The 19,761-nt window shown below is 38.8% G+C and overlaps 1 protein-coding gene across 4 annotated transcripts in view; it reads left to right on the top strand.

Annotated features, from left to right (window-relative positions):
• wdfy3 (WD repeat and FYVE domain containing 3) overlaps nt 1-19,761 on the top strand; it is a 76,889-nt gene that overhangs the window by 44,893 nt on the left and 12,235 nt on the right. For 3 of the 4 annotated variants that reach the window (XM_079870398.1, XM_079870396.1, XM_079870399.1), the window contains 26 exons: nt 438-656; nt 1,411-1,592; nt 2,371-2,602; nt 2,802-2,962; nt 4,003-4,114; nt 4,295-4,485; nt 4,981-5,133; nt 6,145-6,218; nt 6,869-7,030; nt 7,300-7,394; nt 7,679-7,799; nt 8,135-8,352; nt 8,526-8,722; nt 9,461-9,595; nt 9,875-10,054; nt 10,182-10,415; nt 10,602-10,701; nt 11,082-11,242; nt 13,811-14,040; nt 15,030-15,139; nt 15,288-15,470; nt 15,643-15,800; nt 15,898-15,975; nt 16,165-16,392; nt 18,916-19,084; nt 19,403-19,563. In XM_079870398.1, coding sequence (XP_079726524.1) covers nt 438-656; nt 1,411-1,592; nt 2,371-2,602; nt 2,802-2,962; nt 4,003-4,114; nt 4,295-4,485; nt 4,981-5,133; nt 6,145-6,218; nt 6,869-7,030; nt 7,300-7,394; nt 7,679-7,799; nt 8,135-8,352; nt 8,526-8,722; nt 9,461-9,595; nt 9,875-10,054; nt 10,182-10,415; nt 10,602-10,701; nt 11,082-11,242; nt 13,811-14,040; nt 15,030-15,139; nt 15,288-15,470; nt 15,643-15,800; nt 15,898-15,975; nt 16,165-16,392; nt 18,916-19,084; nt 19,403-19,563 — 4,244 coding nt within the window. The remainder of the gene's footprint in view (nt 1-437; nt 657-1,410; nt 1,593-2,370; nt 2,603-2,801; nt 2,963-4,002; nt 4,115-4,294; nt 4,486-4,980; nt 5,134-6,144; nt 6,219-6,868; nt 7,031-7,299; nt 7,395-7,678; nt 7,800-8,134; nt 8,353-8,525; nt 8,723-9,460; nt 9,596-9,874; nt 10,055-10,181; nt 10,416-10,601; nt 10,702-11,081; nt 11,243-13,810; nt 14,041-15,029; nt 15,140-15,287; nt 15,471-15,642; nt 15,801-15,897; nt 15,976-16,164; nt 16,393-18,915; nt 19,085-19,402; nt 19,564-19,761) is intronic. The other variant, XM_079870397.1, reaches the window with a different exon arrangement.

A 19,761-nucleotide genomic window follows, 5' to 3' on the forward strand; every position in this document is an offset into this window, starting at 1 on the left:
TACAAAACATATATTAAATGGTTTTCAACATTCATCTTAATAAGTAATGTTTCTTGAACGCCAAATCAGCATATTAGACTGATTTCTGAAGGAACAATGAAGACTGGAGTAATGATGCTGAAAATACAGCTTTGCCATCACAGGAATAAATTGTATATTGAAATGGAAAACATTATTTTAAATTGTAATAATATTTCACAATATTGTTTCACAATTGTTTTACTGTATTTTTGTCAAAAAAATTGCAGCCTTGGTGAGCATAAGATACTTCTTTCAAAACATTAAAAACAATTACTGACCCCAAACATTTGAACAGTAGTGCCATTTGTAATGAAAAATGTTTTTTTTTCCGAACGTGGTCTCAGACTTTTGGAAACCCACTGTATACTTTGTCTAATACACACTAATATTAAATATCCTCATTTTCATCTCTCCAGGTGAGCGTTTCTTTCCACCCCCGTCTGGCCTGAGCTACTCGACGTGGTTTTGCGTTGAGCGCTTCAGCACGCCACCCCAGAGTCACCCTGTGCGTCTGATCACGGTGGTGCGACGGGCCACCTCATCTGAGCAGCACTACGTGTGCCTGGCCATTGTGCTGTCTGCTAAGGACCGATCTCTCATTGTGTCCACCAAGGAAGAGCTGCTTCAGACCTACGGCAAGTGTTTCTTACAACTTCCTCTTTTAGCTCTTTAGTCAGCAAAGTTTTAATGATGTGGAATGTTTGTGAATTAGATGACCATTTCAACCTCTGTTCCTCTACGCAGGTTAAATAAGCTTATTAAAGCATATGTTTAATGCTGTTGTTTGTGAACACATTAAACAAATTATTAAAACATTTAAAATAATAATTTAAAGTCCCCCTGTAGTCAATGATTTTATCCCTTAAAACTCATCTTTGATCACCAAAATGACATATTTAAACGTTTTTTTCCTTGAAAAAGGAAGGCACCAGTGCCTCATTTAGTATACACGGTTCTATGAATATGCAAATCAGCCCCGCCTCCACTCACTCACACCAGCTCAGAGATCCACTCGTTGACGTGATTTGTTATAAGGTAGCTTGTGACGACGCGATTTCAAACCGTGATTTTGAGACTGTCTATGGTTCACAAAGAGAAAATACTCAGCAATGGTGTTGACTTATGAATTTGTACATGGTTTGTCTTAAACCTTATTAAAAACACCACGTAGACATATAAACAACATTAAAAACTTGATTTTCACCACAGGGGGACTTTAAATATTAATTTAGCTTTTGATGTCACCACGCTTTTGGCTTTGTAGGCAAACTGTTATCAATTAAGCCATTATTATGTAGCATTTAAGAGCCTGTTCCTTCTGAAATGCAGAGGAAAAGTTCCTTTGTCTGTGGTTAGTGACGTGACATCATTTCCTCTCTCCCCTCGCAGTGGATGACTTCAGTGAGGAGTCCTCCTTCTATGAGATCCTGCCCTGCTGTGCTCGCTTCCGCTGTGCTGACCTCATCACCGAGGGACAGTGGCACCACCTGGTGTTGGTTATGAGCAAAGGAATGCTGAAGAACAGCATGGCGACTCTCTACATCGATGGCCAGATGGTCAGCACGGTCAAGGTGTGGCCCAGCTCCTGATGTGGACACGTTTGTTTTGATTTGACTTAAGTAATGGAAAACATTACAGTGGCGTTATTATCTTTTATGCACAAAGGTCATATTTTTTTAACATAGCACAAAACTGGTGTTTTGGCAAACAGATTAACCTAAACAAATTTTTTCCTTACCTGTTCGTCACAGACAAATCATATGCTGGGTCCAAAATTAACGCTAAGCAGCATATGGGGGTAAAACCTCAGCTGTTGGCTAGTTACATTAAGGCTGGAATAATATTTTTGTATTTTTCTGCCTAGATTTATCCACGTTTTAAGTCTGGACGAGATTACATCAAAGACCGTTTGCAAATTTTAGTTAACCGATTGTACAGAAATTTGCGTAGTGTATGATGGGCACAGGCTTTGATGTTTTAGCTTCAGACTATGAATCCATCCAGTCAGAGTATATTAAACATGTTTGATTTTTTTTAGTTGATTTTAAAACGCATATTGTAGCAATGAGGCACATCTTTCTGTGCTTTTGCTTTCCATCTTCAAACCATGAACCGTTCAAACCACATGAGTGTCTAAAGCAATCAGATCGAATGTGTTTTCGACTACCTCTGGAAGTGATTGAAAGTGGCCAAGCTCAAAATGTTTTAGACCCTGTTTACACCTGTATTTAGCATTATAATATAAAATCTGAAAAAAGATATTGTAAAATAACATTTGAAAAAATAAATAAAATGCCCCGCCCTGCAAACTGCTAAGGTCACACTCTCCTCTTTTGTTCCTCTTTGTAGCTGCACTACGTTCACAATGCTCCCGGTGGCTCTGCTTCCACAAACCCACCTGTGATGAGCACGGTGTACAGCTACATCGGCACGCCACCAGCCCAGCGCCAGCTCTCCACTCTGGTCTGGCGACTGGGGCCCACTCACTTTCTGGAGGAGGTGCTGCCTGCGGCCAGTGTGGCTGCCATCTATGAGCTGGGACCCAATTATGTTGGCAGTTTCCAAGCTGTTTACCTGCCATGTAAGTACCTGTTATATCACACTAGGTGGATAACTAGAGACTAAAAAGTAACTAATCTTAAAATTAGATTTGTATTGTAAATTAGTGGGTGTTGTACTGATTAAATATTTTATCTTGCATGTGTTGTTTAGCAAAATGCAGGTATTAGTTGCTTGTTGTGGCTTGATAATAGTGACAGGGTTTCCTCTCATATCTCCAGGTAAAGACTCAAAGACTGAGGCTGTGCCGCCCTGTCCTGTTGCGTTGGTCCCTGAAGAGAAGGTCTCCTTCAGTCTCTTTGCTCACTCTGTATCTAGTCTCACTGTGGCCAAGATACGAAAGGTCTACAACAAACTGGACAGCAAAGCCATCGCCAAACAGGTAAGCAGTCTCACCCTCTTCCTGCTTCTTAATGCTAAAATTATATATATTTTTAATGCAATAATTTTAATTTAAAAAATTGTTTTTGTTACGATATTTCTTTCCTTTTTTAAACAATAAACTAGCCAATTTTAATTAAATATTAATTAAACATTGATGAATTAATGTAATAAATTAAAACAATTAAATGAATATTTTAAAAATTCCCATTTTGCATTACATTTAATATTTTGGCATTGACATATGGATGACTTCCTGTTCAAATTAAACTGAACAACCACAAAGTAATCATGACTGTAAGCAATATTGTTTTTTAAAATGTAATTTATTTCTGCAATTTTCAGCATTTTTACTCCAGTCTTCAGTGTCACATGATCCTTCAGAAGTCATTATAATATGCTGATTTGGTGCTCAAAAAATATTTCTTATTATTGTTAATGTTGGACACAGTTGTGCTGCTTAATATGTTTGTGGAAACCAAATTTTTTTTAGGTTTCTTTGATGAATAGAAAGCTAAAAAATAAAATAAAATTTGTCTTCGTTGTCACCTATGGCAATTTAGCAATTTAATGCATCCTTGCAGAATAGAGGATTCATTTCTCCCCCAACTTTTAAAAGGTAGTGTATGGGATGTGCAGAATTTTTTGTTTTTTTTACATTTGATGCAGAATTCTTCAGGGTAAATGTTTAATGCAACTTCAGCTTGTACTGTACCTTACTGTTATTGCAAGCTGAAAGCCTCCTCATATACATTATTTACCCCTTTATGTTCACCCCTTTATTAAAATTAAACTGCTTTTTGTGGAAAACTTGAAGACATTTTTTTTCTTTACTAATTGTATGGGATCATCTGCTGAGTTCTAGTATTGGCCACTTTTTGGTAGCTGAAAGTTAGTTAAAATATTTATTAAATAAACATGCAAGGGGTTTCAGAATGTTCCAATTCTGCAGAACTGTGCGGTGCAGGCCTGCTCCTCTGTAATTATTTGAATGATCACTTTTGGAAAGCTGCTCAGAGTGATATTTTCATCCCCTTTCAGCTTGGGGTTTCCTCTCATGAAAGTGCCACACCAGTCAAGCTCGTCCATAATGCAGTGGGCCATCTCAACGGACCGGCCAGGACCATTGGATCTGCAATCATCGGTTACCTGGGTGAGTGTGTGTGTGTGTGTGTGTGTGTGTGAGTGTGTGTGTGCTGTTTTCATCTGGACAGTGGAGATCTGCAAGGATTTTCATAAGTGGACAATGGAAAGGCACAGCACAGCTTCTCCAATAAACCGGCCCTTTCACTCAATGTTCATGTATTTATAGCTGCAATCTTGTTCCATGTAGGTGTTCGCGCCTTCGTAACCAAACCAGTGGCCACCAACCTCCAGTACATCGGAGGAGCAGCTGCCATTCTGGGCCTGGTTGCCATGGCATCAGACGTAGAGGGTCTCTATGCTGCAGTAAAAGCGTTAGTTTGTGTTGTCAAGAGCAACCCGCTAGCTAGCAAGGAGATGGAGCGTATCAAAGGCTACCAGGTGGGCTGCAATAACAATTACTCTGTGAACTTTGAACTGAGGGTGTCCTCTGTTCTCTGCAGCTGTAGCTGTAGGATGTTATGAGCCAATGAGGTGGCAAATTAAATGCTAACAGCGAGCCTGGGCTGTTGTGACTGGTGACAGCCAACTGATGTGATAAGTGGGGGTTCGTACGGGTGGGGCATGCTGGGATGTGCTGGTTTAAGCATAACAGATGGTGCATTGTTTTATTTCTCTGCTGCTTTAATGGGGTCTGTATAGAGAATGCAATGTTTCATAGAGCTGATGTTGATTGTGGTGTCACTGTGTAAGGAAAATGAATGGCTGAATGTTGGGTTGCAGCCTGTTTTAAACTGATCGGTTCACTGAATCCTGAAATGTGTAGACTAACAAAAATATAGCAGATCATTCTTTTGCATGACCTTCAGTTTTTGTTTTGTCAGCTTTAGATCATTGCCTGAAAGATCTTCTTTAACTGAGTGTCTTCTGTTATAGCTGCTGGCTATGTTGCTGAAGAAGAAACGGCCTCTGTTGAACAGCCATATCCTGCACTTGACCTTCTCTCTGGTTGGAACTGTCGATAGTGGCCATGAGACCTCCATCATTCCGAACTCCACAGCCTTCCAGGACCTGCTGTGTGATTTTGAGGTGCGAAGCTCACAAGAGAAGCTTTAGTGGTGCTGTGATTTTTCAGTTACTCTCATCCAGCAGATGTACAAAGAATAACTGACCTCTTTTAAACACCTAGTCAAGATCTATAAATATCTCAGACTGACATGATCAGTGACCTTGTTGAAAACTGAACTACAGGCACTTGTTTCTGTTGTTTCTGGCATTAGAAATCCAACAGTTTTGCTGTTGCAACATAGTTTCAGTGGTCCTGTTTTACACTGTTCACTTCAAGCGTATTCTCTGTGATAGCTATCCGATTGTGAAAAGACCAGGTGTAAATGCCCTCCAAAACTCTTTTGAAACGGAGTTAAATCCGATCGCTCAAATCACTTCTGGAGGTGGTTTGAGAGGCATTCCAGATGAAACTGGACAAATGCATCTGGTTGTTAAAGCTACATATGTAAATTTTACACCTCCCAAAATGGCAAAAAATAAACGTGAGAGAGCGTGTTATACCGGCTCCCGGTAGCCAGATATGACAGCGCTACTGCAACGCGCATCGCCACAGATATGGCCCCCCGCAAAATCAAAAACCGTCGCAAATAAACCTGAAAGTTCGCAGATTCATCCTGAAGCTCAAAACACAATTGATTTCATTAAAAGAGGTGTGAATAAACTTACCAGTGCTGATGCCACTTTCTCTCCTTTTGCAGTCTTTGATCTTGCAATTAAGTGATGATAAATAAAATGCAGCTCATATGTTGCTTTCGTTTACGTGAACTCTGTTAAATTTGCATATAGCATGGGAATTGAAGATCGGATTTATGTTCGTTTTGCTGAGACACGTTTATGTGGCCAAGTGTAAATGGAATCGTTTTAACAAATCGGATAAATATCCGATCAGTAAAAACACATGAAGTGACCAGTTGTAAATAGGCTCAGTAAGTGGTCTTTAGTTCTGAAACTGTTTTGTTTCAAAAGTTCAAGAAAATTGTTTGTTTTTCATGATATCCACCTTTTTTTCTAAATAATTTGGTGTTCTTTCAGGTTTGGCTTCATGCTCCCTATGAACTGCACCTCTCTCTCTTTGAGCACTTCATTGAACTTCTGACTGAATCCAGGTAATCCATCTGTGCTTCAACATTCCTTATTAAAACCTTTCTGCAATACAATGTAACTTTTATTAAGCCCTGTCGAAAGTTGATAGTGCACATTAAGCATTAACATTATGATGGAGACCCAGAAGCATTTCTATCTTACTATATATTTACATTTATTATAATTTAATTTATTCCTGTGATGGCAAAGCTGAATTTTCAGCAGCCATTACTTCAGTGTCTCATGATTCTTTAGAAATCATTTAAAATATGATCTGATTTGCTGCTCAAGAATCATTTAATTGTTTTTCACATTATGAATGTCTAAAGGTGATGATACACAGGGCAACTTTTTGAGCAATGTTGCTGGGCAATCTTGCCGATCAATTGTTACTTGGGCATTTTCCTATTGAAAATTGGCAGTACATTTCTGTCTGGATAACTTAGATCAGTCATGGACCCTGTGTCTCATCTGGTCAACATTGCCCAGCAAGATTGCTCAAAAAGTTGCCCTGTGTATCATCACCTTTAATGTTACTTTTGATCAATTTAATGTAAGTACTAATTCAAAATATAGAAAAAAATCTTACCTTAGAGGGAGTGATGTTGCTAAATTCATAAACATTAATTAAACTATTATCACTAACACAGTGTTTAATTGTTTCTGTTCTCAGTGAAGCTGCTAAGAATGGCAAACTATTGCGGGAGTTCCAGCTGATCCCCAAACTGCTGCTGACTCTGAGGGATCAGTCTCTGTCTCAGCCCACCATCGCTGCCATCGGCAATGTCCTCAGTCTCCTGCTGCAGGGCTTCCCCAACTCATATGACCTGCTCAGGTAGACACAGAGATGTAGACATTTTTAAATGTATGAAAAGAGAAGACTGAATCTGAATCAGAATTGACAATCAGATCCATTTGATTTTGGACAGTTTCAGTTGCCACAGAATATACTGTGTTTAGAAGCAGAGGTGACTTGAGGAATCATTTCTGTTGTCTAAGAATTATTTGGATAGATATTACAATAATAAATACACTTAAAACATAATTATCTTAAAAAAAAAAAAAAAAAAAAATCAATTATTTGTTAATTTGTTTATGACTAAGGTTTGGGCAGTTCATCTCTTCAACATTACCAACATTTGCAGTCTGTGAGAAGTTTGTCATTATGGAGAACACCAATGAGGAGAAGATCGATAGAGGTTGGTCATCTTTTTTTAAGTTTCAAATAAGCTTAGTATCTAAGAAACATTTCATCTTAACATCACTCTCTTAACAAATCAGACCCTTTCAATCCTAGCAGCAGCTTTATTTTGGTCAACATCAAATTTGCGTGAAAAAAAACTGCATGGGGAAGTTTCCCCCTTAAACAAAATTCCCAATCATGCAGATATCAATTGAAATGACTGGATTTCACCCACAAAATTTCACCAAGCAGCATTAAATGTGACCACACCTTTAATCTTCTTCTTGGGTGTTTGTCCAGGGGCTGATGATGAGTTTGGAGGCCTCCTATCGTCCAACCTGATTCTTCTGCGGAACAGACTGCTGGATATCCTGCTCAAACAGCTCTTCAGCTGCAAAGAGAAGAACACTGTTAATGCACAGTGAGTGATGCTCCTTATTAAATCAAGGGGGGATTATTAGACCTCAGAGAGCTGCACTGCATTTTACAGCATCTGTAACATTGTTACCTGAGCCTGCTGGATTAGGGATGATATATTGGACTGGATACAGATGGAACTGGACACTTTGAATATGTGTCCAAAATTATTTAGCGTGGCCCAGGTGCTTTTATTGCTTAACAGTGCTCTTAGTGTATGAAAAAATAGCAGAAAACACCATTTAAGCCTGTTGACTTAAAACATTATAACATATGTTTGTAAGTTTCGCCTTCATATTAATCACCCTACCCCTAAATTCTTTCTGCTCCCTCCCACAGAGCATGTGATGAGCTTGTGCGCACCTTGGGTTTTGATTGGTTGCTGATGTTTATGGAAGAACACATTCACTCTAGCACAGTGACGGCAGCTCTCTTGATCTTGGTGGTGTTGCTGAGTAACCAATCCATCCTGAGCCGGTTTAAAGAGGGCCTGTCTGGAGGAGGGTGGCTGGACCACACCGACTCTGTGCTCACTAATAAGATCGGCACTGTTCTGGGTGAGAAGAGACCTAGCCTATATGATCATATTTAATGATTATATAGATGTTAAAAAACAACTATCATTATACAGTAATGATATTTGATAACAATAATAATAAGAACAATAACTAAGTATAAATTATTATAACATAAATTGTGGGCCATTTATTTTACTCTTATCTCCTTTCAGGTTTTAATGTGGGCCGCAATGCAGGGGGCAGGTCGACTCTTCGTGAAATCAACCGAGATGCCTGCCATTTCCCAGGATTCCCCGTGTTGCAGACTCTACTGCCCAAACACACCAACGTTCCAGAGATTTACTTCATGCTCATGGCCCTCTTCCTCCAGCAGCCAATCACAGAGCTGCCTGACAGCCTGCAGGTACATGTCAGTATGCAAACCTTTTTTTCCCTACTAATCAAACTTAATGTCTTCATACATATGTTACCATCATATTATAAGATTATGAAGTGTATTTAGAGTTTATTTACCAAATAAACATTTATATATGTGTGAGTGTGGATCACAATCCATATTTCACACGTCTGAGACCACTACTAAAATGCTTCTATTTTTCAAATTTATAATTTCACTTCATACATCACTTCATACATTTTTTTAATTATTTGTATTATCTACATTTGAGTGTATTATTTGCAATTTGTGTTAAAACATTGAACTGAAAAATTAACAGTATTTTCCTTTTTTTAATCTTTTGTACACATGATCATGTCACAAATTTTCTCTGATCATTAATGACAGAAATATTGCAGAATCTGAAATAATTTCACATCAAATTCCTAAAACTATTTACAAATTTAACCTCAGATCTTTACTATATATAGTTTACTATTTACTTTACTATACTATATATAATATACTAGTGTTCAAAATTGAAATTTTCACTTTATCATCCATTTAGTCATGCATGCTTAATATAAATGTTAACCATCTGCACTTGTTTTCTCTGTGATAGAGCATTGTAATGTCACCACTGTTCATGCTTTTACTTTTGAAATTAATAATTGTTATTTAATTATATTTAATAATAATTTAATGCAATTGAATCATTTATATAATATATATTTAACAATAATTATTGAATAATCCCATCTTCTCACACAGTTTGACCTGGACTCTATCTGGTCATTTATATTTGGCGTCCCGGCCTCCAGCGCTACAGTGGTGGGCTCCATTCACAACATGTGCACTGAAACAGCGTTCCTGCTCCTGGCCATGCTGCGCAGCATGCTCAATCTGGTGAGTCTCCAAGAAATATGTGTCCGAGGAGCAACTGTTGTTATTGTGATGATTGTTGTGGTTTTTAGTTGGTAGTTTATCAAAGGTTTTATACTACAACTGATGAAGAATTCTGGATGAATTGGGAAATGAATAACAAACTGATGCTCAAAGTAAAACATTTAGGATATGGTAAAATAGTTTATGTTAAAATAATTGATTCCCATGACCACGCCCTTAAAATAAGCTCATAGCGTAAGCTGACATAGTTTTGGATATGTCTCTTTATCTAACCCACAGCCTTGGCAGTCAGAGGAGGAGGGTTCCTGGCTGAGAGAATATCCCATCACTCTCATGCAGTTTTTCCGTTACCTCTATCACAACATCCCAGATCTGGCACCCATGTGGCACAGCCCAGACTTCCTGTGTACACTTGCTGCGACAGTTTTCCCCTTCAATATACGGCCCTACTCTGAGATGGTATGCTCTTGCGCTTTGTCATTGTATCTGGCTTTTTGGGACCTTAAGGCCTTTGAGAATTTGTCCTTTTGATGTTCAAGGCACAATTGAAGGTTATTGTGTAGCTGAAAAGTGCACTTTCCCTCAGGTGACTGATTTGGATGATGAAGCCAGCTCCCCAACCGAAGAGTTCAAAGCCTTTGTGACAGATACAGGCATGAACCGCAGCCAGTCAGAATACTGTAATGTAGGCAATAAAACCTACCTGACCAACCACCCAGCCAAGAAGTACGTCTTTGACTTCATGAGGGTCCTCATCATGGACAACCTGTGCATGACACCTGCCAGCAAACAAACCCCCATCATTGATCTTCTGCTAGAAGTAAGATCATCTCAGATATCTGCTCGATCACAAGTAAACATTTTATTTGTTGCCAGTTAAGCTACAGAATTTCAGTGCATGTAATTTTTGGCTTTATTTTGTATCGTCTTGTGGCACTTTGCATGCTGCTAATGTGGGAGTGTCCATCTGTTGGGCAGAAATGCTAACTTTGCTCTCTGTCCTCAGGCCTCACCAGAGCGCTCCACCAGAACCCAGCAGAAGGAGTTTCAGTCCTACATCCTGGACAGTGTGATGGAGCAGCTTCTTGCAGCAGATGTTCTGTTGGGTTAGTTACATTTTATCTGTTTCTAATGTTTCTCATATGGCTTCAGAAGGATTGTAATATAGCTCAAGAGTCATTCAAACTACATTCATGGTACTTTATTAGTTCTTTGTCTCATTTTTGGCGGACAGCCTCAGTCCCCCAAAAAGAAAAAAGTCTAGTTTGTTTCATGTTAGAAAAACATTCAGGGTTTGGAATGTAAGTGAAAAATAGATATTTCATTTTATTTGTTTAGCTTCCAGTGTGCCCCTGAAGCTGATGGTGACTTCTGTGACCCCTGACATATCCACCACATTTCCCCTTGTTCTAATGTTCCCTAAGTAAAAATGATTTGAACCATTTCTTCATTGCAAATCTTTGTTTGTGGGTCTTTCCTCCAACAGGTGAGGAGGCATCATTACCCATAACGACAGGAGGAAGTTACCAGATTCTGGTCAACAATGTCTTCTACTTCACCCAGCGTGTGGTGGATAAGCTGTGGCAAGGCATGTTCAATAAAGAGTCCAAGCTAGTGGTGGAATTCATAGTTCAGCTGGTCACCCAGGTGAGCGCAGTCCTGTGACCTCATACTAGGGCTTAACCTCCAATTATGCTTTCACACCACCTACATCATAATAAGCACACTTGTTCCCATTGTCAAAATGTCTCTAAGGAATTATTAGAGGAAAATCTAAATTAGGTGATACAAAGGCACATTCTTGCTGTAACATTTTTGGTTAAGGATAGTTCACTCAAAAATTAAAATAATTTATTCACCCTTGTGTTGTTCCAAACCCGTAGGACTTTCATTCATCTTCAGAACGCAAATTAAGTTATTTTTAATAAAAATCTGTGCCAGTTCTATCCCTCCATTGACAGTTATGCAACTACCACTTTGACGCTTCAAAAAGATCATAAAGAGATCGTAAAACTAATCATATGAATTTAGCTGTTTAATCCAGATTTTCTGAAGAGACGCGCTATATACAGTATATTATAATATATACAAATACATTCCATACAAATTAGTACTTTAATGGACGTGTCTCAAATATATACTATCAAAAGTTTGGGGTCAATAAGAATATTTTCTTGAAATAAATGAATACTTTTATGTAGCAGTGACTCAAAAACTCTTACCGTAATCATTTAAGAACAATCTAAAGGACCCCCAATCGGCCGTTGGTAATCACAGCCGTGCTGATATAGAGCCATATTGCACGGCTACGAGTGTGATATTGCGTTTACACAACATTTTGATGCCACGTGTTTAAAAAATAAGAAACAACAACGGTGTCTTTAAAAACTATTTTGTGTGGAACTACTTCCTTCTGCTATAGATTCAAATCTAAAGTTGACAGATTAACAGTTGAGCCCGAGCCTCCGTTACTAATTATAAAATGTCACTTTGCTTCATTGAAGCTTATTGTATTATGTAGAGCAGAATATTAGACGAGAGATGGACTACAAACGAGTGCATTACCTGCATCTACTGTAGCTGATATTCTTCTGGTCAATCTTAATCAGTTTGAATGTCTTCTGAGGAAAGCGGTATCTTTGTCTATAAACATTACAACTTTCTGTTATTTTGACAATGCTGTCTCTCTCTCTTCTCTCTCTCTTTTACATTTCTTATTTCCAAGACTTTTGTTGCGTTCCTATGTGATTTACATAAGTGGTGGTTTCTCAACAGATCTCCTTTTCAGGGGTGCAAACAGCGCGCTTTTCGGCGCCTCCCGCTTTTTTCACGTCAGTTTGGGTGACTTGTGTGAATCGTGCAGATCCGAAGAGTTTTTTTGAGAGGGTCTGATTATAATTTAACCAACAGTAATTCTGGATTGCGTCCACCAACAAGTAAATAGGAAATAAGCGAATCAGAACACTGCGCGCCAAACCAGCAGTATGTGCGCAAGCGTGAACCACTAGTGTTTCTGTCTCACTCTGGATCTGCCACTGCATCACATTTCTCTCTGCGTGGCGTGGAGTGTCCGTTTTTATGTCGGCTCTCATGTTAACTGGTTAGAGCTTGTGTTAGAGCACAATGCCTGCGTGACACACACACTTCTCGAGCCGCGCCGAAACCGCGTGCTAATAGAACCGCAACCGACGCCTATTTTTCACGCGACACGCAAGAGTGTTGGAAGTTTTCAGACAAAATAGAAGGCGCAAATAGGCTACATATTAATAAATTACATTTTGATGCTTAAGTCTCTCGGTTTTGACAAATGCATATATAATTGTAATTTAAAAAATAGGCCGAATTATCGATTTTCAAATATTGCCCCTGTCAATAGGCCTACAGAACGATATATTCTGTAGCCTATTTTGCCGTCAATACTGCCGACGTTGTCTTTGCTGTATCAGGCTATATGTTTAACATCCAAATGTAGATGGTCTGTCGGCGCACAGAGCCGCGCAGTTGCAGACAGCACGTGAAGTTCGTGAACACCGAATTCCCTTTTCTTTCTTATCTATTTGTGTTTGAACAGACATGTGCACGAAAAAATAAGCCAGTGTCCGTCTCAACGAGTTTCCCCGTAAACGCAGTCAAAATAAAACGGATGCGTGTCATTACCGGTATTAGATACGTGCATTCGTCTTAAAGGGACAGCACCCAATATACCTGCAGCTGTTTGTGTCACCAAAGTTAATCAAACAACAAAAGAGAAAGAGAAAAATCACGTTTTGTCAAAAGATAAACTGTATTAATACTTAATACAGTTAATTTACCTGAAAAACAAAGCACTGCTTTATTTCTCGTGTATTTGTGTTTTATTGTATTTATATTTGTATTATGTTTATTAGTTTCTATGCAGATGCACTAGGCTTACCCTACACAATTACCCCAGTCATCCTAGAATTATTAATTCTTTACAAAAAGAGCTATTCAAATCATCAGGTGAAATTGTTTTCAGGAAGTAGCAGTAAAGCAAGAAGAAGAAGTGCAAGATAGTTTTTCTAAATTTCATTTGACTCTATGTGCCTATAGGGGTGGGTTGGGGATGGTGGCAATGTAGTATCTGGATATTTGCCGCGGAACGAGGGCTTCGATTACCTCTCTCTTTTTTGACCATACATGTGTTTGCACCCCTGCCTTTTCTCCTTTCTTCTGTTTTTTTTTTTTTCTCAACAGTCTAAACGCCGATCACAGGGTTTGTCTCTGGACTCAATCTACCATTGTCTGAACCGAACAATACTTTACCAGCTCTCACGACCACACAAGACTGTCCCGCAACAGGTCACCCTGCTGGATTCACTTCGTGTGCTGACGGTAAACCGAAACCTTGTGTTGGGACCCGGCAACCATGACCAGGAATTTGTGGCCTGTCTGGCCCACTGCTTGATCAACCTGCACACGGGGAGGTGAGAGAGACATGGGGTCGTAAGATGTTTTTAGGCACTTTATGTGAAATCAAGGGTTTATGAATTTAGAGCGTATGGATGGACAATACTAGTCTCTCGTGCTATGGTTTCAGTTTCTGGTTCAAATCCAGACTTTTGTAAGTTTCATTCAAAATTAATTTACATGAACAGATAAATGGTTAGATGTGTGCTGACAAAAATAAATGTAATAATAAAAACAAAGTACTAAATTAATAGACAGTGTGTTTATATGCAAGCTGTGAAGCAAACACATACATTTAGATAGATGTATAAACTATATATATGAGTAGTAAAAATAAATACATTTTGATTGATGGACATTGGATATAAGATATGAAAAAAAAGTAAATACATTTAGTTAATAATAAGTAAATAATTTAATTTAAAAATGAATTAATTTTTTTAATAAATAATTAAAAATAATAATAAAATGCATTAAGATAGAAAGATAAATGGGTAGACATCCTGTAGGAGCTGTGAAAAGGAATAATGGCTCTTCTCAGTCTCAGGGTTGCTTGCGATTGTGCAGCTCTCTGCTTTTCTGTCGTGAGTCACTGTGAGAGATTTGAGGGGGAGGTTCACGTTGTCATGGCTCTGCATCTAGGCTGACTCAGAAGTTTGGCTTCAGAGAGACTGAGAAATGAGAGCAGCTCAGAGACAATGAGCAGAATTACATTAGTGTGCAGTTGAGGCTGATACTCTGAGCCTCTGAGCTCTGCTGACGCAGGAAGATCAATAACTTCAACTGATTTGATTTCCAGTGTCTGATGTGCTGAAATGATAGTTCATTATTCTTACTGTTTGTGATTTGGCATTCAAACTCATATTATTGACTGACAGGATGAATGCGTCACATGATGTAGCACTGATAAATCATTGGCCAAAAGACCCTGGTGTCTTTAAATGTATGAGAATCATATGCTGTATCGCCGAGCCACAGGTCAGTTCTCTTTCATGTTCTTTTACAGCAGTGTGGAGGGCTTTGGTCTGGAGGCGGAGGCCCGAATGACCACCTGGCATGTTGCAGTTCCTTCCGAGAACGAGTCGGACAGCGTCCAGAGCCAGGATGTTAGCGAAGGTTGATCTTTTTCTGACGTTTCTGGGGGGAAAAAAAATCTGTGCTGGAATAAAGCATAGAGTTTAATATCTTAACACTTTTACAAACCCTCATAAAAGCCATTATTGATATCTAGCTTATTCTGTCCTTCTTGTTTTGCGTGTGTTAGGTCGTCAGTTGCTGCTCAAGGCAGTGAATCGTGTGTGGACGGAGCTCATGCACAGTAAGCGACAAATGCTGGAGGACATTTTTAAAGTGTCTCTACCTGTCAATGACAGAGGACATGTGGACATCGCCACCGCCCGACCTGCTCTAGAGGAACCTGCTGCTAAAAGCTGGCAGAGCCATCTGGGTGAGGAAAACGTCCTGTCAAACACGTTCAAATGTTCACTTTATAATTCCATCACACGTGCAGATGCTTTCACACTCTTTCCTGTGTCTATCTTTGTCACTCTGCTTTTTTTTTTTCTCGATCTGTTGTGTGTTTCTCTTACTGTGTTGAACAACTTCTGTTTTCCTTCTAGTCCATGAGAAGAAATGCATCAGCAGGGGTGAGACTGTTGCCCCAGCGAATCAGTCCAAACTGTCTCGAGTCAGCAGTGGCTTTGGTCTGTCCAAACTGACCGGATCCCGTCGCAGCAAGAAGGAAAGTGGAATGAACAAGAACAACCTTTCTGCACAGGTAGCTGACTAAACAACTTTCACAAATGTGGAAATGAGCTGATCTTTCGGACTTGCACTGGCAGTTTGTACTCACATTTAGTTTTGACTGTCCACAGGAAACCTTCCAGTGGATGTTCACGCACATTGCTGTCGTTCGGGACTTGGTAGCAATGCAGTACAAGGAGCATCAAGAGGTAACCTGCACAATTTCAAACACATATAGAAAGGTTGCATAGATTATTTTTAGAACAATAATAATTGGTTAAATGTTTTAAATGGGGTAGTCGTCAAATAAATGTTTTCCCAAGCCTGATTGTAGAGGAATTACAAAAAAAAAAAAAAAAAAAAATGTTTGTTCCAAATATGCATTTATTTCTTCACAGAGGCAGCAGAATGCCCTGAAGTATGTGATGGATGAGTGGGCAGGGATTGAATATGAGCTGCTTCGGGAAAGGGGTCTCTGGGGGCCTCCTATTGGCTCCCATCTGGATAAGTTTCAGTTGGACATGACCGAGGGACCCTGTAGAATGAGGAAGAAAATGGTTCGGAATGATATGTTCTACATTCATTATCCCTACGTGCCTGATCCTGAGCCCAACGCAAGTACTCTGGTTAGTTTATGCCCTTCTTACCCCTTTTTTGTTGTAGTTTTTAATTAATGAGGTACCTGTAGTGTTTTTTTTTATCTCAGATAAGTTTTGGGACAATACTACATCGTCGCTGTCGGGCGTAAACCTTGTATCTTTAAAAACGATACTTTTCAGGATTTGGTTTATTTTTTTAATAATTAATCACTGTGTTGTCAAAGTTGATATTGTGGCTTTATATATGGTTAGACACTTGCAAAAGTCATTATATTATTATTATTATTATTATTATTATTATATTATAAAATTAACATTTTACCAAAACTAAGCTCAAATGGTGTTACAAGGTTTTTGACCAGAGAAAATTTAGGACATGCGTGTTTTGTCCATCATTAGAATGGCCGCATCTGAGGTAGCAAGTGCATTGCTTTACGCTTTCATCAAATTACAGATTATAAAGTTTACAGTGGCTATGTGGGGACCCAGTTTTTTTTGTCATTTGGACAAAATCTTATGTTATAAAAGAAGAGCTACCACAGGCTATTTAAGGCAGTATTGGCAATGACTTGACGACAAATGCTAGACTAAGACACTCTTCTCCGCTCCTCAAATACATAAAACATTAGCCTTCTATACTAGATATATATACTTATACACTATGTGTATATGTATAGTGTTTCTTGAGTAAAAAAAAACCCCGCTGTACTTATTCAAAGAACCAGTTCTTTATTTACTCTAGCACAGCAAACAAGCTGGAGGCAGCTTGGAGTTATGAGGTTTGACCTACAGTTTGAGAATCCAATGGAGTTACAAGGTTTAGTCACAAGCTCTTTTTAATACTTTTCATTGGTTAAATATTTGCAAAACCCACAGACAGACGTAAAGGGTAACCAAGTAATGATTTATGAAACAATTTTAAAATAATGAAACACTGTCCACCCGACAGTGACGATATGCTACATGTATTATTACATTTGGTTAAAATGCAGGTTGTAAATTTCATCCATTAAAAATTATGTCCATTAAAAATCACATCCATTAGTTAATAATATTATTTAATTCTATTTTTTCTTATTTATTTTTTAGTCAGATTTGTGCTGAATATAAGTAAAGTTAGATAGAGACAGTCATCTTCAAAGATTTCAAGATTTGCCTAAAAAGAAGGTTATTATGACTGCCCGAAATAGAAAATAATCTTATGCAATTAGGTTTAATCTTATTTTACCCCATTAACTGGAACTATAGGCACATTCAACAGACTTGTTTCAATGAAAGTCAGCGTGTGTATAGCTCTAATGGCTGATAATATGCTCTGAATGGATCTTTTGTGAACTCTCAAACTTGAATTAGCAGCATTAGCCATATAATGGTAATGAATGCACATAAGGACCCTTAAATGCTTTCATATGCTCCTCTTGCCTTAACCCATTTTTCCTTTTTAGAATCACTCTCAGGTGCCATTACTGGCCGCTGTGGTTAACTTAACAGTCCAGGTAGAAACTGAAGTGTGCCTAAACTACAGTCTTGCTGTATGCTCTCAAACAACTGCATTGAATGCTGCTGAATGCTTAACTTGTAAAATGGGTCCCCCCGGACCTTCTACATGTGCCTGGCTCATGACAGGGAGGTGTATGTGGATTTACGCCTCTGCAGAGCTTTTAAAATGATGGTTGGAGATGTTTTCTCTGCTTTCATTCCTGTTGAATATATTTAATATACAGAGAAACCTCTAAGAAAATAGATTTTGGACAGCTCCTTCCCTCGTTTGCTAATCCTTTTTAATCCATATTATAGTATGTGTTGTGAAGTTGAACAATATTCAAACAAGAATGTTGCATAGTGCTGTTACAACTTACTAATAATTGGTATTCATGTTGAATTATGTAATTACTGGCACCAAACAGAACTGCAGAAATAAAGACTGTTTCACATACTTCACCCAACTTCCATTGTTCAACAAACAGATACTGTAGCCCCGCCCTAAACTCTCTCCATTGGTTGAGCCATTACGTGTGGCCCTTTTGGACCACTTAAACAAACAAATTGCAGTTCTGTTTGGTGCTGCTAGTTGTGCAGAAATTACATACTTCACCTTTAATTATAGTTCCTTGAATTGTATTTAGATGGAGGTTGATAAACAGCATGTCCATGCAGATTGTTTTTCTCCCCAAAATCAATTGTTTTAAATTTGCATACAGATACTGACTGAATTTGAAACTTGAAAACTTGCTGATCTAAAGATGCTTAAATGCTTGAATTATGCTTTGTGGGTGAATATACAGTGCGCTATATGAAGATGAACAGTGCGCTATATGAATTACACAGTAAATGTGAATTGTCAGTGTGGGATTTTCTTAAGGAGTGATGCTCATTTGGCTGTGTCGAGCCCAAAGTGTGTTTGCATGCCTCTGACTGGATTCCTCTGGCTGTCACTGACTTGCAAGAGCGTATTTTTCGTTATAAAGGTTTTCCATCAAGGTTGATAAAAATCCAAAAGAAGTGAATTAATCCTATTAAAGAGTTCTTGTTAAATTTCAATCCTCCCAGAAACCAGTGCGCTACCGCCGAGCGATCAGCTATGACAGTAAGGAGTATTACATGCGGCTGCTGTCAGGGAACCCGGGGATGTACCAGCACTCCATAGAGCAGAACACAGAGGGAGAGACCACACAGCAGGAGCCTGAGCATGGAGAGGACACCATCGCAAGGGTCAAAGGTCAATATATGTTACTGTGAAACTACTACAGAAGTTAAATGCTCACTGGTATACTGGAGTTTTACAGTTATTGATTATACATTTTGCTTGTCGATGATGTAGCATATAGAAAAGAAGTACCATTTTCAATACAGTGAATTCTTCTCCTTTTTCAAAAGACTTGACATACTGTACAACTACTACTAACTTGTTAGTAAAAGGTAATTCTGCCGACTCTTTAAATTGAATGGGAGAAACTGTCTGTCGAATGATATGATTGTCTATCTATTAAAACTGTGTTTTGTATGAATTGACTCAGTGTGCTGTGTTATGTTATAGGTTTGGTGAAGGCCCCTTTGAAACGGTCCCGCTCCACAGCAGATGGGGCTGATGAGGACAGTCAAGACCAGCTGCAGGAGTTGCTGGAGTCAGGAGCTATGGACGAGGAACAGAAAACCGACAACACCACGCTGCTCCGTCTGCTGGAGGAGGGAGAGAAGGTCTGCAGCACTACACGGCTCCACCTCTTCCTCCACAACATCCTAGACACACTGCTAAACAACTGCGATTTGTTTTTACTGGCAGTCTCTGTTGCTTAGAAAATTTGAGTCTTTGGATAAAGCTTTATTTTGATCATTACAATTGCGGTAGCTGTCAGATTATCCCCCATTGGTATAAGGGAAGTAGTAATTCAAACT

Source organism: Squalius cephalus (assembly GCF_949319135.1).
Source record: "Squalius cephalus genome assembly, chromosome: 5".
Classification (NCBI taxonomy): domain Eukaryota; kingdom Metazoa; phylum Chordata; class Actinopteri; order Cypriniformes; family Leuciscidae; genus Squalius; species Squalius cephalus.